The following is an 18,226-nucleotide window of genomic DNA, read 5'->3' as shown; positions in this document are numbered from 1 at the left end:
GTGGGTGTGTTTGATCGTAGACCAGGCGAGCTATTCTCGAAACGTCCGTAGCCCTACGAACTTCTTAAGCCCATTCTTAACACATTGGATACGATCAAAGTTACGAATTCTTAGGGCTACGAACGTTTCGAGAACAAGGGTCCAGGTGGGTGTGACTGATCGTAGACCAGGTTGGTGTGACTGATCGTAGACCAGGTGGGTGTGTTTGATCGTAGACCAACTGGGTATGTCTGATAGTAGACCAGGTGGGTGTGACTGATCGTAGACCAGGTGGGTGTGTCTGATGGTAGACGAAGGGGATATGTCTGATCGTAGACCAGGTGGGTGTGTCTGATCGTAGACCAGGGGAGAATGTTTGATCGTAGACCAGGTGGGTGTGTCTGATCGTAGACCCGGTGGGTGTGTCTGATCGTAGACAAGGTGGGTATGTCTGATCGTAGACCAGACGGAGTGGTTGTGTCTGATTGTAGACCAGGTTGGTATGTCTGATCGAAGACAAGGTGGGTGTGTCTGATCGTAGACCAGATGGGTGTGTTTGATCGTAGACCAGGTGGGTATGTCTGATCGAAGAGCAGGTTGGTATGTCTGATAGAAGACCAGGTGGGTGTGTGTGATCGTAGACCAAGTGGATACGTCTGATCGAAGACCAGGTGGGTGTGTTTGATCGTAGACCAAGTGGGTATGTCTGATCGAAGAGCAGGTGGGGGTGTGTGATCGTAGACCAAGTGGGTATGTCTGATCGAAGACCAGGTGGGTGTGTCTGATCGAAGACCAGATGGGTGTGTCTGATCGTAGACCAGGTGGGTATGTCCAATCGTAGACCAGTTGGGGGTGTATGATTATAGACCAGGTGGGTGTGTCTGATCGTAAACCAGATGGGTATGTCTAATCGTAGACCATTTGGGGGTGTATGATCGTAGAGCAGGTGGGTATGTCTAATCGTAGAGCAGGTGGGTATATCTGATCGTAGACCAGGTGGATGTGTATGATCGTAGATCAGGTGAGTGTGTCTGATCGTAGACCAGGTTGGTATGTCTAATCGCAGACCAGTTGGGGGTGTATGATCGTAGAGCAGGTGAGTGTTTCTGATCGAAGATCAGGGGGGTTTGTCTGATCGTAGACCATGTGGGTATGTTTTATCGTTGACCAGGTGGGTGTCTATGTCTGATCGTAGACCAGGTGTGTATGATCGTATGCCAGGTGGGTGTGTCTGATCGTAGATCAGGTGAGTGTGTTTGATCGTGGACCAGGTGTGTATGTCTGATCGTAGAGCAGGTGGGTGTGTATGATCGTAGACCAGGTGGGTATGTCTGATCGAAGACCAGGTGGGTGTGTATGATCGTAGATCAGGTGAATGTGTCTGATCGTAAACCAGATGGGTGTGTCTGATCGTGGACCAGGTAGGTATGTTTGATCGTAGACCAGGTGGGTGTGTTTGATCGTAGACCAGGTGGGTATGTCTGATCGTAGACCAGGTGGGTATGTCTGATCGTAGACCAGGTGAGTATGTCTGTTCTAAGATCAGGTGGGTGTGTCTGATCGTAGACCAGGTGTGTATGATCGTAGACCAGGTGGGTAAGTTTGACCGTAGACCAGGTGGGTGTATCTGTTGGTAGACCAGGTGTGTATGTCTGATCGTAGACCAGGTGGGTGGATCTGATCGTAGACCAGGTGGGAGTGTTTGATCGTAGACCAGGTGGGTATGTCTGATGGTAGACCAGGTGGATAAGTTTCATCGTAGACCAGGTGGGAGTGTTTGATCGTAGACCAGTTGGGTATGTCTGATCGTATTTCAAGTGGGTATGTTTGATCTTAGTCCAGGTGGGTGTGTATGTCTGAGCGTAGACCAGGTGTGTATGATCGTAGACCAGGTTGAATGTGTATGATCGTAGACAAGCTGGATGTGACAGATCGTAGACCAGGTGGGTGTGTCTGATGGTAGACGAAGGGGATTTGTCTGATCGTAGACCAGGTGGGTGTGTCTGATCGTAGACCCGGTGGGTGTGTCTGCTCGTAGACCAGGTGGGTGTGTCTGATCGTAGACCAGGTGGATAGGTTTGATCGTAGACCAGGTGGGTACGTCTGATCGTAGACCAGACGGAGTGGTTGTGTCTGATTGTAGACCAGGTTGGTATGTCTGATCGTAGACAAGGTGGGTGTGTCTGATCGTAGACCAGATGGGTGTGTTTGATCGTAGACCAGGTGGGTATGTCTGATCGAAGACCAGGTTGGTATGTCTGATAGAAGACCAGGTGGGTGTGTGTGATCGTAGACCAGGTGGGTATGTCTGATCGAAGACCAGGTGGGTGTGTTTGATCGTAGACCAAGTGGGTATGTCTGATCGAAGAGCAGGTGGGTGTGTCTGATCGTTGACCAGATGGGTGTGTCTGATCGTAGACCAGTTGGGTATGTCTGATCGAAGACCAGGTGGGTGGGTGTGATCGTAGACCAAGTGGGTATGTCTGATCGAAGAGCAGGTGGGTGTGTGTGATCGTAGACCACGTGGGTATGTCTGATCGAAGACCAGGTGGGTGTGTCTGATCGTAGACCAGATGGGTGTGTGTGATCGTAGACCAGTTGGGTATGTCTGATCGAAGACCAGGTGGGTGGGTGTGATCGTAGACCAAGTGGGTATGTCTGATCGTAGACCAGGTGGATGTGTCTGATCGTAGACCAGGTGGGTTTTTTCTGATCGTAGACGAGGTGGGTATGTGTGATCGTAGACCAGGTGGGTATGTCTGATCTTAGACCAATTGAGTTTGTCTGATCGTAGACCTAGTGGGTATGTCTGATCGTAGACCAGGTGAGTATGTCTGATCGTAGACCAGGTGGGTATGTCTGATCGTAGACCAGGTGAGTATGTCTGATCGTAGTCCAGGTGGGTGTGTCTGATCTTAGACCAGGTGAGTATGTCTGATCGTAGACCAGGTGGGTGTGGCTGATCGTAGACCAGGTGGGTGTGTCTGATCGTAGACCAGGTGGGTATGTCTGATCTTAGACCAGGTGAGTATGTCTGATCGTAGACCAGGTGGTTTTTTCTGATCGTAAACGAGGTGGGTATGTGTGATCGTAGACCAGGTGGGTATGTCTGATCGTAGACCAGGTGGGTATGTCTGATCGTAGACCAGGTGAGTATGTCTGTTCTTAGACCGGATGGGTGTGTCTGATCGTAGACCAGGTGGGTATGTCTGATCGTAGACCAGGTAGGTATATCTAATCGTAGACAAGCTGGGTATGTATGGGTATTTGGTATATGAATTGGAGACAAGAGAAGATCATGCCACTTGAATCTGAAGAGCAAATTCTACATACCTACTTACTATAACCCATTGGTCTGGGTGACATCAGTATTCAACCTTCATGGCATAGCAATTGTTTGTATCAATGTATCTTAACGTTCATATTTATTATGTCTTATTTTTATGGAATTTAAAGCAAGTCTAACGTTCCCTTCGTCCCAAACTATTCTTACTGTATTTGGGGAGGTGGGGTAGCCTATTGGTTAAAGCGTCCGCTCGTCAAGCCGAAGACCCGGGTTCGATTCCCCACATGGGTACAATGTGTGAAGCCCATTTCTGGTGTTCCCTGCCCTGATATTGCTGGAATATTGCTAAAAGCGGCGTAAAACCAAACTCACTCACTTACAGTAACTGCATTTACTATGTCATTGTTCTATTGTCCATTTTGGAGAGCATTAAAATATGCAGAGTGTAGAGCCGCAGGTCCCATGACACGACGAGTAGCATGCCCTTGTTTACATGGCTTGTTGCACACCGTATGGGAAAATGAATCGTCTATTTGGCCATGGCATAAATGTAATTTGCCAGATGTTACCCAATTGTAGAAAATGTGAATCAGATACATTTTTGACGTCATGGCTTAGCTATATCTGTAGTTGACATGTCGTAGAAAGACGACATTAGTATATCGATTGACCGACCATAAGGCCGTTTATTTTTATTAATTGGTTTACGGATTTTTTTCCCAAAAACCTAGGGTCGGTGGTCGAAATAAAAATAATAATAAAATCGAAAGTCTTCAATTTTTTTAAGTGTTTGTCTCAACATTTGGGTCGTTAGGATTAACAAAAATTCCAAATTTTGATATTGTAAGAGGAGAGTAATTATTGTTAATCATAAGAGTGAATGACTGAGTTTTCTAAACTCTGTAATAATATCATAAAGATGTTTACGTCACCTGTAGAATGCGGTTACCTCACTATTACAATTAACCTGACATCATTTAATAGTCGTTGGTTGGTGACAGTGCAACAATGAACATGCCTCTTTTCCATCATTGAAGCATCGAATATATAGAATTTGTCATGTTTCCAGTGTAATATCTCTGCAAATATCAGCATTTCTCCATTATGAGATGAGAGGTAACTGATATTGCATTGGAAACATGAAATACCCTCTATATTTGATAAAATGAAAGTACAAACAAGGGACATATTCACTACTGACTTTAATACTGCCCAGTTGTCTTTGACTTGTTGCTTATTTGTTTACTAAGTGCAGAAATCAATGACTAAATTTGAACATATTAAACAAAATAATGAAATAGTTGGAGTGTCTTCAATGAGTCAAGTATTTTCTTCCCAGATAGCATTCAGACGTTGGCCCAACGTTGGCCGCAGACCCGGGTTCGATTCCCGACATGGCTGCAATGTGTGAAGCCCATTTCTGGTGTTCCTCGCTGATATTGCTGGAGTATTGCTAAAATTGGCGTAAAACCATATTCACTCACTTACTGCATTAACTATGCCCTTGTTCTATTGTCCATTGTGGAGAGCATTAAAATATGCAGAGTGTAGAGCCGCAGGTCCCATGACACGACGAGTAGCATGCCCCTGTTTACATGGCTGGTTGCACACCGTATGGGAACATGGCATATTTTGATTGATCATAGTATAAAGAGCCTTGATTTGTGTAACAGAATGTGATGCTTTTAGACACATGACCTGAATAAATAACAGGTTAGGTTGGGTTCTTGTATATTGTATTTGGACACGAAGGCACCCGTTAGGCAACACGTTTACATGAATGACATACTTAACATGTATATTTCAAAACTGATGCGTTATTTAATACTGGGCACGAATTTGTTCATTATTTTCTCGTCAGTTTGTCTGGGAATTATACACCAAAACTAGGTTTTTTTGTGTTTGGAAAAGGGTATAAATTGTGACATTGTTTGTAGTACAGTAAAATGTACAATAACCTGTGATATATCACTATATTTATACCGTTTGAAACAGTTTAATTGATTCTGCAACTGAAAGTTAAAGGTATTATTGATGTCTGAAAGAAGCCCACCTCCGTTCAGAACAATCCTCTAAATTGTTGGGGAAAAACGCATGCCAGTGTAGATACTGTAGTAAATAACCACAAACATGTTGATATGACCGTTTAGGCGGCCTGCTCCGCGCACCTGTGTTGAGGGTGTCAAATAATATTCTTTCGATAATAGTGTTTTATACTTCAAATTGGTTTGCAAGGGCGGTGGGGTAGCCTGGTGGTTAAAGCGTTCGCCGCTCTTCATGCCGAAGGCCCGGGTTCGATTCCCTGCATTGGTACAATGTGTGAAGCCCATATCTGCTGTCCCCCTACGTGATATTTCTGGAATATTACTTAAAGCGGCGAAAAACCAAACTCACTCACTTACTCTAATTGTTCTGCACTGAAAAGAGAGCTTGTTTTGCCAAGCAAGCTTCTTGCTAAACTGGCATGAGTGTCAGCCTCCATACACTTATATGAGTATTAACCCATATTATTCCCATACTGCTCAGTACCCAGAGCATGCGATTTGGAGCATTATGGAGTCAACTGTGGCCAGTCCTGTGATACACGTCACTGCAAGATGGACTCCAGCTGTGATGTAACACTTGGACAGTGTGTCGGTGGATGTGCGGCTGGATATCAGGGAACGGACTGTACTCAAGGTAATACGTGTAACATATCACTTTACCCATTATACCACACACCACTTCTATTGTAGGATTGAACTAACAATTGTCAAATGTTGTTGCCTACAGTTGTATTTACAGCTATACAAATAACAATCAATAATTGTTTGAGACAAATGAGTGTTGGAAATGATAAATCCCACAAATCATCTCATCGTGTGCCCCAAGATCAGTATATTAGTGTGAAAATGATTACTTTGCCTACAACAGTAATTAAATACTTCCTGATATAACTCGCCATGCCTTTCAGCCTGTGGCACTTCGATTTATGGAGAAGAATGTAGCAAGTCCTGCAGCAGCCGTCACTGTCAGACGCCATCTAACACATGTGATCACGTGACTGGAAGGTGTCCCAACGGCTGTATGCCTGGTTACACGGGAGATGACTGTTTACAAAGTATGTTTTGTTTTACTGACAATCTGCTGACATTTTACTAGTGCCCAATGGGTGGTACTGTCGTGATATTTTAAGTATCACATTGTTTACTCATAAAATATAACGCAAGGATGTTAAAGCAACATTTTCACCCAACGAAGTGATAGTTAGGGGCGTAATATATGATACCTATACTACAGAAATCACAGGATTTACAACTATTAAGCTTATACAGAAATGAGCGTTGTTAATTGCAGTACTCTGATGATTATGGGTGATGCATTGTGCTCATTGATTTAAGAAGAAAATGAAAAGCTTCATTATAACGTAGTACGAATAGATTCAATTACGGAATGTTTTTTCAAATATACCCAAAGGCAAGTGCTACTGCGGACCAGGATAACTCGTTGATATTGTTATGATTAAGATACTGCTGTTCTGATACAATTATCTCGCCGGCATGTGTCAGATCAAAGGCTTTGCTATGCATGAAATGGTTTACAGTTCTCTGAATCGTGCATTTTGGCAATGAAAGCCCAATCACACTGCAACTTAGTCTTAACCCAACGTGACAGACACTCCGAAGCAACTGACGGCCAAATAAAACTGCCATCACCTACACGAAGTTTGTGCATATTGGCCTTGTATCCTACTAAAACCAAGCATTCTTCTTAACACGCTGAATTAAGTCAACTTGGATAAATTTAGGACGGTAATAGTTTCTAGCATCCACCTCCTGATACCACGGAAAACATTCTTACGGCATGACAGAAACCGTTTTTTGGCAAATGGTCATCTCATTATCGTCTTACAATCGAAAAGGTTTCTTTTTTCTTCTCCCTAATTCTTTGTCTAGATCAAATTGACTTTGGGGTTTGAGTTCACTTAAATTCAGTTATGCCTCATTTATAGAAATATTGAATTTGAGGACAAAGAAAGTTAAACCTGTCTCAATACACTGATTCGTTAATGAATTCGCTTGAATATGTTTTTGTTGAGCAATCAAGAATATAAATATCTTCTTAAGCAGACCCGATCGCTGTGCATAAATTGCTGTTCAAGGTTTAATCATCATGCAATGGCCTTACTGCAGTTGGAGAAGAGTAAGCAGTTTCAGCATATTTGAATACACGAATAATGTAAGAAATAAGTGACGTCACTCAACTATAGGTTCAGCGTGTGCGTCTGGTCGTTATGGAGACAGCTGTAGCAAGGACTGCAACTCCCGATACTGCCTCAACACGAGAGACCCCTGTCCCCCTGACACAGGGGCGTGTTCAGCGTGCCAACCAGGGTGGGCAGGACCAGACTGTACAGGTATGTACAGGATTGTACGTCAATGCACAATGTCGATTTGTACCGTTTTGTAAGTCACCTTTTGACCATATGTAACAGATAAGTGGCGTTATTCAAATGAGCATGTATTTCAGAATGTGTGCCTGGTCGTTATGGAGACAGCTGTAGCAAGTACTGCAACTCCCGATACTGCCTCAACACAGAGGATTCCTGTCCTTCTGACACAGGGGCGTGTTCAGCGTGCCAACCAGGGTGGGCAGGACCAGACTGTACAGGTGTGTACAGGATTGTACGTCAATGCACAATGTCGATTTGTACCGTTTTGTAAGTCACCTTTTGACCATATGTAACAGATAAGTGGCGTTATTCAAATGAGCATGTATTTCAGAATGTGTGCCTGGTCGTTATGGAGACAGCTGTAGCAAGTACTGCAACTCCCGTCACTGTCGCAACGCAGGAGACTCCTGTCCTCCTGCCACAGGGGCGTGTTCATGGTGCCAACCAGGGTGGGCAAGACCAGACTGTACAGGTATGTACAGAATTGTACGTCAATGCACAATGTCGATTTGTACCGTTTTGTAAGTCACCTTTTGACCATATGTAACAGATAAGTGGCGTTATTCAAATGAGCATGTATTTCAGAATGTGTGCCTGGTCGTTATGGAGACAGCTGTAGCAAGTACTGCAACTCCCGTCACTGTCGCAACGCAGGAGACTCCTGTCCTCCTGCCACAGGGGCGTGTTCATGGTGCCAACCAGCGTGGGCAAGACCAGACTGTACAGGTATGTACAGAATTGTACGTCAATGCACAATGTCGATTTGTACCGTTTTGTAAGTCACCTTTTGACCATATGTAACAGATAAGTGGCGTTATTCAAATGAGCATGTATTTCAGAATGTGTGCCTGGTCGTTATGGAGACAGCTGTAGCAAGTACTGCAACTCCCGTCACTGTCGCAACGCAGGAGACTCCTGTCCTCCTGCCACAGGGGCGTGTTCATGGTGCCAACCAGGGTGGGCAAGACCAGACTGTACAGGTATGTACAGAATTGTACGTCAATGCACACTGTCGATTTATACCATTTGGTAAGTCGTGTTTTTGTTATTAGACGGTTACTGGGACATAATCATATCACTGTCAGTAATATTCCCCAGCTGTGTGCGATGACAACAGGTTTTTAAGGTTTTTAGAATGATATTGTGTGATGAAGAAGTTATTATGTTTTGATAGAGTATATTTATACACGTTGGTCATTGTGTCATAACTTATTCATAACTTTGTTGTACCTTTCTTTGTAATTTTGTCAAATTTATGTTGGTAATTATCTGAAAATGCAACACCATTTTGGGATGGAACACATCCTTTATTAGAAACTCCATCCATTTAGAACACCCAAGTCCAGTTGATATGTCAGATCACAGACTATGGATGAACTGCTTGCATCTTGTGTTTGATAGTATAGCCCAGTCACATTGCCACTGGCTTTGACTTAAACTGTGGCATCACAAGAATCAGTATCCCATCAGTTACATGTAGAACATACTGGCCTTTTATCTGATTGGCAATAAGCATACTGAGTGGATGAGACATAGATTTTACTGAATACATAGATTCAGACACGACATTTATGTTTTGCAGTATGCGCCTCCGGATATTATGGAAGCAGCTGCAACCAACTGTGTAGTAACACTCACTGCAGTCATACCTGTGGTGGAATACAGTGGAGTTGTATCGGTGGATGTTTGGCTGGATACCACGGACAATACTGTACACAAGGTAATGTTTGAGGTTACTTACGTCACCTCATACTTTTAAAATGTGTTTTTATAACGGAATCAGGGTCTTGTGGACGTTTTATGCTGACAAAAGTGTCTTTAACTTCACCAGGCAATGGCGCCAAACATGCATATTTTTGTTTTCAAAAGACACTTTTATGAATTTTGTCTTCATTACTAATATCAGAATTCAGTTAGTGACATCGTCATTTGAAAACGCATGTAAATGCAAACTTTTAATGAGTTGTTCACATGAACAAACACAGCAACACATGGTTCACGGAACTAAATAGGATTACATTTTGGTCGCTGATAATTCCAACATGGTAATATCCAACCTAACATCTTGGAATCTTTACAAAGTACTTGAATGTTGTAAGCCCGGCAGTGATCAAACACTTTTGTACATGAGTCGTAAGATATAGTGTCTATAGGTCACGTGAAATCCGATGATGTTGGTACGGATACTGAAGTCCATAGACAGACCATGGATGCTCTGAATAACCTGTCTACAATAGATCATTGCAGTTTTTCTGCTCCAAATAGACTAGACTTTTGCCGTGGTTTTCGAATTGGCAGAATGACTTCCCAGTTAAACAGAACTGAAGAAACCAGATTCTGTTTTTGCAGTCGAGAACATCATAGCTCCTACTTAGGAGATAAACATCATGTGTTGGCCAATTTCCGGGTGTATTGATTATTTGAAGCACGGGAAATATTCCCGTGCTTCAAATATTCAATAACACCCGGGAATTGGCCAACACATAATGTTTATCGACATTGTAAACACAAAAGTAAACCAAAACGTCCACACACGTTTTTGTGTCTGCACTCATTGACATCGAGTACGGGTACATCAGACGGCCGTCTCCCATGGTAGTATCTGGAACTGCTAATTTATGACGTCATTCGGACTTTACGTCACAATATGATTTTAATGACGTCATCACAGCTGATGACGTAACAATACAATGGTGTGAGAGATGTTTGTATGTATTAATACGCAGCGAATTTCCGGGAATCGAATACCATTTGATCACGTTTTTCAACCAATCAGATTGAAGAACACAGTGACTTTTGGTTTACCATTATGATTTTCCACAAGAAAAACTTGCAGCTGAATCTCGGTTTTATTGTCAACTGCTGTTACTTATTTGTAGCAGTATCCATTTTGTCGTCGCCGCGTTTGAATAATTTGAATAATATATTTTTGCGTACAAAGATCAGTTTGTTTCAATTTTTACGAGTATATATTTTAATGAATTTGATTATTATATTTGCAAGTATGCTCCTCTAGGTCCGCACACTAATATTAGCATTAATCCATGTTATTCCAATACTGCTCAGTATGCAACTCTCGGAATTATGGAGCCAACTGTGGCCAGTCCTGTGCTGCACGTGGCTGCAAGATGGCCTCCAGCTGTAATGTAACACATGGGCAATGTGTCGGTGGATGTGCGGCTGGATATCAGGGAACAGACTGTAGACAAGATAATATCTCCTTATATCTCGTTATCGGTGAAAACGTTTCAGAAAATATGTTTGTAAAACTTTTTCTGTAATGTTCGTTCCCTCGTCATAACATCTGAATGGCTAAATAAATCAAGCCATCTCATGATCTACTTACAATCGAAAGTCCATTCCTTCCAATATCCATTGTCTTTATTGCGTGCTTTTTTTTAAATGTTGCAGATGAATGAAAAGGAAGTCCAATATCCTTCACTACAATGATTGATATGGGTTATGTTAAATACCTCCTTTAAAATTTATGCAAACGAAAGTACCGCTGTAAAACAGCAAATTTTGTTTCAATTACGTCTGGATATGGTTAGCGTACAATAGGATAAATCATGATTCGGTTTGGAGCAGTTTAAGCAGTTACTATACACATGTACCAGTGATATAAGAACTAACTGACCTCACTGAACTCACAATTTATTTCAGCATGCACGTCTGGTGTCACGTACGGAGACAACTGTAGCAAGTCCTGTTATTCCCGCCACTGTGTCAACAACCTGGCTTCCTGTCCTCCTAACACAGGGGCGTGTTCAAGTGCAGGCTGCCAAGCGGGGTGGGCAGGAACTGACTGTACAGGTATGTACAGGATTGTACGTTGATGTACACTATGGATCTGTACCTTTCTCAAGTTTTGGTTGCAAGACTATAGCAATAACATAATGCTATTATTGCGATTAATAATAATAATAATGATGAGAAGTCATATAATGCGCTAATATCCGCGCAACAAAGCATGCTCAAAGTGCTAACACCCTGATTATTATAACCCCGTATAACCCAAGCTGCCTGTTAGCTGCTAGATGGTCACATGACTTTATCCAACAGGGTACCCATTTTTTGCTTGGTGAACAGAGGCAATTTTGAACAAACTCACTTGCCAAAGGTGAGACCACATGTGTCACATGTGCTTCGTTGTGGGGTAGGACGGGAAATCCTAGAATCTCTCAGGAGTCAAGCTGTCAAACACGGTGACCCATCCAAGGCCTGTCCGATTCGTGACCTGCGCTCTGCGCTCTGTGCACAGGACCACACGCCACCACAATTAATAGTCTGTAACTACACTACCACGGGGACAAATATTGAAGCAATAACATCTTTATTTACAGGCGGGCGTATATAAATACATACATTCTTGTGGCCATATGGGAAGGAAATTGATAGTGAAAGTGAAATAACAGTCCTGTGTGCGGATACCTTCTCGTCGGTAATAATCTGTGACGACCCGAGTACCATACGGTCTAGCATTGTTATCTGGCAGTTCATAGATTTGACTATAATTCACGTTAATGAACAAGACGACAAGGCAGCTTCTGTCAACGTGTCGCTGGCTAGTCTAACATCCATTTACAAGAACCAAATTAGTTGGCCTGTCACATTTTATACCGTCCAACACCACGACTCTACTGTTTCCATTCCAATGATGTCAAGATGTTGCTCTTGCTTCCCGATCGCCCCAATGTTGATATCGACTCCTCCTCTTTTGGCGCTCTACATAGAGCCGGGTTTATTATTATAGGATATATTAAACAGCGCACATATCCATGTATCTAGTACATGCTCAAGGCGCTGACATTTCACTGGATGTCAATCTCAACTACACATCGTATTATCAATATCAACTCCCCGGGGATCATACAACTTCTGCAGCCACTAGGCGCACCGAGTTATTGTGTCTTTCTCATCCTTACGAGGCACCCATTCACAGCTGGGTGGACTGGGACGCAGAGTCACAGTACTTTGTGCAAGTTCACTTCACGTAACTTTACCCGCAACTAGGTGTTTACACGTATTCATGTGGCCACCATCTGGTCATATACCAACGTATTCGTAGGTTCTTTTAAGTGCACAGGGTTGTGTACTGTACACTAGGGGTTGTGACAACGCTGAAAGGGTGAGCATGAGTGAGTGAGTTCAAATTTATGGTCACAAAAGGGTTAGAAGAGACCTGATAATTGGATACTGTCTTGTGCTAATGCAGGGCGTGCAGTTCATGCTTGATGTGAGATTTGTGTTGTGATTCAGGGTCTGTGTTGAAATGTAAAGCCACGTTATCAGATAGGTACTTCCACCTCAACCATACCTAAATGAAAGATTTGGTTAAATAAATTCGATCCCTCTATTCACTTGGTAGTATATGGTTACAGAATATATATCAATACATTTGAATAGATTGATTTACAAAACAGATATCGTCCGAGGGAGAACCAATTTCAGCAAAATCAGACCGTAGTGCTTGCTGTTTCCCAGAAATCTGTGGACAGCCTATGCACTTCTCAGCAAGGCCGAATTTAACTGTGTAAATATCTGGTCCTTTCTTACTTACCCCTTAATTTGTAGATCTCTGACTTCCACCGCTATTCCAGAGTGTGTCTACGGGATGTACGGAGAAGGATGTCGCAAGTCCTGCAGTAACCGTCACTGTAAGACGCCATCTAACCAATGTCATCACGTGACTGGAAAGTGTCCCGACGGCTGTGTCACTGGTTTCATTGGAGATGACTGTTTACAAAGTATGTTTCTTCTTTACCGATGATGTGTTGACGTCATGCATTGCATGACTGCCTTCTGAGTAATATGGCCAAGTTACTTTAAAACTGATTTCGAACTCATAGTCAAATAGAATTGTATGTAGGATTTAAGGAAGTTATATTATGATTTTGTCCAAAATGAGTAACAGCCCATGCAGGGACGTAATTTGTGGTAACTATTCTATACTTCAGAAACCACTGGATATACGGCTACTGAAATTATACAAGATCATAGCGCATTGATAACAACTATTTTGTTACGGAACTGATATGCATAGTTATTTTTGTAATATCTGAAATGCGCCGATTAGTGTTTATTAACGACACTGTGTTTACCTGTAATGGTGTATACTCATGCTGAGGAAGACATCTTATTATCGGTTATATTATTCATACTCTTTTTCACAAAATCCAAGAGACCGTCATAAGACTTGCTCAAAATGTGTTCAATCAATGTTATAACACTGAAGGCCTCAATAAAACGTCCGCACAGATTTATGGCAGACATGCGGTGGAAATATTAAAGAATGACACATCAGTGACAAAAACCGATGTCCCAATTTTGACTTGTGCCATATATTTCTGCGTATTAATAGGGAACAACTGACTTCTTTGAGTGGCATTTTACAAGTTTGAAGTCAGATAGAACAAGTATATATGGATGACAACTTCTTTAATTTTAGAACACGACGTTTCGATACAGGTTCTTGTATTTTCATACTTGAAAACGATACAAGAACTTGTATCAAACGTCGTGCTCAAGAATTAAAGAAATTGCCATCCATATATATTTGCTCTATATAGGGGAACAACTGCTTTTGCATGCTTTTTTTGACAGATGCCATCGATGAGTCAGGATACGCTCACCTTTTAGCGAACAGCTGTATCCTCACTATTTCATAATGATTTATAATCTATACTCATGACATATTCCATTATGCCTTCCGCGAAGATTTCTTGGTTGCAAGAACTTGTACAGACAATATTCATTCTAGAAAGAGATGTATAATTTAGCTTCTAATGTTTTTGAAAATAGATAAACAGTAATATTATATGTTTCAAAACTAGTTCAATGTTCGTATTTCTCTTCAGACTGTCCAGATGGCTATTATGGAACTCCCTGTTCTCTGAGTTGTGCCGACAGACATTGTAGCAGCACCTCCTGTCCTGCTGATGGGGCCTGTGGCGCTGAGTGTGAGGCGGGGATGGACACTGCAGAGTTGCACACAAGGTGATATGAACATAGTTCCTGCCTCAGTGGCGTACATGCATGGCCAACTTTTATAAACTAATATAAAACAATCCGTCACCAGAGAATGACAAGTCTCGATCATCCACAGAAACTGAATATGTGAATGGGTCGCTGAAAACCATGCCTCATAGATTTGGTATGATATAAGAGTTTTGAAATTAATGAAAATGTATTCATTGCCTATGTATCACAAGTGAAGGATATAAGGGTCATAACCACGTAACAGACAATCCAGAAAACAGCCAGTCACCCAAGAATCATAGTATGGGCTCGCTCATCGCATATGAACCTTGGTTACAATCCAGATGATACGCCCCACTCAAAATGCTCGTTGAAGTCAGCCAACATTTCAGATTGTTAAGGTTGTTTGACAAAGTAATGTCGCTGCCTTATTCGGAAAAGGAGATAGGTACATACAGGCCAACTATGTCATACACGTCATTTTACCCAGCTAAACCAACGAATAAAGTTTCAGATTCGAATTTAAAACTAGTACTTAGACCTAAAACAGTTTAAGTATAGATGACAATACAAGGTAAAACAGGCTATATATTACCAACAACTGACGGTAGATCACCATACTAAGGAACATGGGGACTTACAGTACATCTGCTTCCTGCATGGACCCTAGCTGGATTTACACCATCCCTTCAGCCGTTAGCAATTTAGAAAATCTAGCCATACATTAAAAAGAAACGTATTCTACGATTACAAACGTAAAAAATTTAAAGTTACTTTGAATGTTTTGGCACTTACGTATCCTGTCGCAGGGGGGGAGGGGGGGGGGGGCATCATTGTTACAGTACTTTAACCCCCTTTGAGGATACAGACACTCACATTCGAAGTTACTAATATACCAAACATAAAATATTTGTCTATTGACAAATCATTCAACAAATCTAATTCTTTTAAAAATGCAATAATTAAATGAGAACTTATATTATTAAAAATATCCTTCATAGTTCGTGCTTTGAAATAGTTATTCCTTGTGATGGAATATTCAATGCAGTCAAGCAAGACATGCTTGACCGTGATTCTTTCATCACAAGGGATATAAAACGGAAGATCTTCGCCTTTCAATAAATATTCGTGAGTATATCTAGCATGGCCGATGCGACATCGTAGCATAATGACCTCTTCAAATCTGGACTGACAACCCATGTTTGTGTAACCGATATAGGGTTCTATTTCATGTAGTTTTCTGATACCTACCTTGGTGTCCCACTTCTCCTGCGTCAGATCACGGATGTAAGTTCTAATGATAGCTTTGTAATCAGAGCATGGGATAAGAAGATTTCACAGATTTGTTGAGTGCTGCCTTAACAACAAATTCGGCCATTGTGTTCCCAGAAATACCAACATGGCTGGGGTAACCAACAAACGACGATGTCGCATTGGTCAGTAGCAAAATCATTATGCAATTCAATCATTATCCCTCGCGACAACGAAGTTGCGGGGGATATAGAAACGAGTTCCGTCCGTCCGTCCGTCCGTGCGTCCGTCACACTTTGTCCAAAGCATATCTCCTAAACTATTGGTGATAGCTTAACCAAACTTGGTACACATGCCAACCATGATCCCTTGCGGTTTCCATGGAAACATGACTATGAGGATGTCATCTCGTCCGGGGCAGATCTCCAAACTATACATTCTAGCTTCACCAAACGTGGTACATATGTCAAGCATGATCCCTAGATGTCGGAAAAGATTATGCCTTGTTTATATTTACGGTGTTTATTAATGTATTTAAGAGCTGTTAATATGGCGTTAGCTTCTGCTGTGAAATAGAGCTGTTTTAGGGCTATCAAGAAGATATTGTTTTGGATCCAATGACAGTGGCTGATGGGTTTAGAATGATAAGAGGTTGTGGAAATGGCATTTGACGAGGTGTTGGACCACAGGTTTGTGAATGTTCATCAGTCATAATATTGCAGTTATATTCCAGTTCTGTGCTCCATTCGGTCACTTCTTTCCAGAGCCAAAGACACAGTCGCTGATGACATCGATGGTCATTAATTTTGCCAAACAGTGAATGAGTTTCCCTTGAGTCATGTGATTCTCTTATATATATAAGATATAAAAGTCCGTGTTTTGTTGGTGACTAGAATTTTCCCATTTCTTATCATATCGTCATCATGGAGATAAAAACACTGTTTTCAACCAAAATATAAGCTGGATACACACTGCCTCTAAACTTAGTGTTGATATGTTGAGAGGAATCTTATCTGCTATGTGATATTCCAGACACAGTATACCAGGGGAATGTAGTGCATCAACTAAAACTGTAGTGTTAATATGCTGAGATGAATCTTATCTGCTATGTGATATTCCTCACAGGGCTCCCAGGGGAAAGTATGGCATCAACTGTAACTATAGTGTTGACATGTTGAGATGAATCTTATCTGCTATGTGATATTCCTCCCAGGGCTCCCAGGGGAAAGTATGGCATCAACTGTAACTATAGTGATGACATGTTGAGATGAATCTTATCTGCTATGTGATATTCCTCACAGGGTGTCCCAGGGGAAAGTATGGCATCAACTGTAACTATAGTGTTGAGATGAATCTTATCTGCTATGTGATATTCCACACAGAGCGTCCCAGGGGAAAGCATGGCATCAACTGTAACTATAGTGTTGACATGAATCTTATCTGCTATGTAAAATTCCATACAGAGCGTCCCAGGGGAAAGCATGGCATCAACTGTAACTATAGTGTTGACATGAATCTTATCTGCTATGTGATATTCCACACAGAGTGTCCCAGGGGAAAGTAGGGCATCAACTGTACGATAGTGTTGACATGAATCTTATCTGCTATGTGATATTCCACATAGAGTGTCCCAGGGGAAAGTATGGTATCAACTGTAACTATAGTGTTGACATGAATCTTATCTGCTATGTGATATTCCACACAGAGTTTCCCAGGGGAAAGTAGGCCATCAACTGTAACTATAGTGTTGACATGAATCTTATCTGCTATGTGATATTCCACACAGAGTGTCCCAGCGGAAAGTAGGGCATCAACTGTAACTATAGTGTTGACATGAATCTTATCTGCTATGTGATATTCCACACAGAGTATCTCAGGGGAAAGTAGGGCATCAGCTGTAACTGTAGTGTTAATATGTTGAGATGAATCTTATCTGCCATGTGATATTCCACACAGAGCGTCCCAGGGGAAAGCATGGCATCAACTGTAACTATAGTGTTGAGATGAATCTTATCTGCTATGTGATATTCCACACAGAATGTCCCAGGGGAAAGCATGACATCAACTGTAACTATAGTGTTGACATGAATCTTATCTGCTATGTGATATTCCACACAGAGTTTCCCAGGGGAAAGCATGGCATCAACTGTAACTATAGTGTTGACATGAATCTTATCTGCTATGTGATATTCCACACAGAGTGTCCCAGGGGAAGGTATGGTATCAACTGTAACTATAGTGTTGAGATGAATCTTATCTGCTATGTGATATTCCACACAGAGTGTCCCAGCGGAAAGCAT

At 41.9% G+C, this 18,226-nt stretch overlaps 2 protein-coding genes across 5 annotated transcripts in view; one reads left to right on the top strand and one right to left on the bottom strand.

The window, feature by feature from the left end:
* The window catches only part of LOC124263694 (receptor-type tyrosine-protein phosphatase alpha-like), a 310,238-nt gene that overhangs the window by 86,755 nt on the left and 205,257 nt on the right, over positions 1-18,226 (bottom strand). The gene's annotated exons all lie outside the window — the stretch shown is intronic.
* LOC124263693 (multiple epidermal growth factor-like domains protein 11) overlaps positions 1-18,226 on the top strand; it is a 134,312-nt gene that overhangs the window by 17,567 nt on the left and 98,519 nt on the right. Inside the window, exons 4-13 of the mRNA XM_046698355.1 lie at positions 5,792-5,944; positions 6,219-6,365; positions 7,515-7,661; positions 7,775-7,915; positions 8,029-8,169; positions 8,283-8,423; positions 8,525-8,677; positions 9,280-9,417; positions 10,764-10,907; positions 11,361-11,510. Coding sequence (XP_046554311.1) covers positions 5,792-5,944; positions 6,219-6,365; positions 7,515-7,661; positions 7,775-7,915; positions 8,029-8,169; positions 8,283-8,423; positions 8,525-8,677; positions 9,280-9,417; positions 10,764-10,907; positions 11,361-11,510 — 1,455 coding nt within the window. The remainder of the gene's footprint in view (positions 1-5,791; positions 5,945-6,218; positions 6,366-7,514; positions 7,662-7,774; positions 7,916-8,028; positions 8,170-8,282; positions 8,424-8,524; positions 8,678-9,279; positions 9,418-10,763; positions 10,908-11,360; positions 11,511-18,226) is intronic.

Source organism: Haliotis rubra, unplaced genomic scaffold, assembly GCF_003918875.1.
Source record: "Haliotis rubra isolate DU_JTF1 unplaced genomic scaffold, ASM391887v1 Scf895, whole genome shotgun sequence".
Classification (NCBI taxonomy): domain Eukaryota; kingdom Metazoa; phylum Mollusca; class Gastropoda; order Lepetellida; family Haliotidae; genus Haliotis; species Haliotis rubra.
This window is presented reverse-complemented; position numbering and strand designations above follow the sequence as displayed.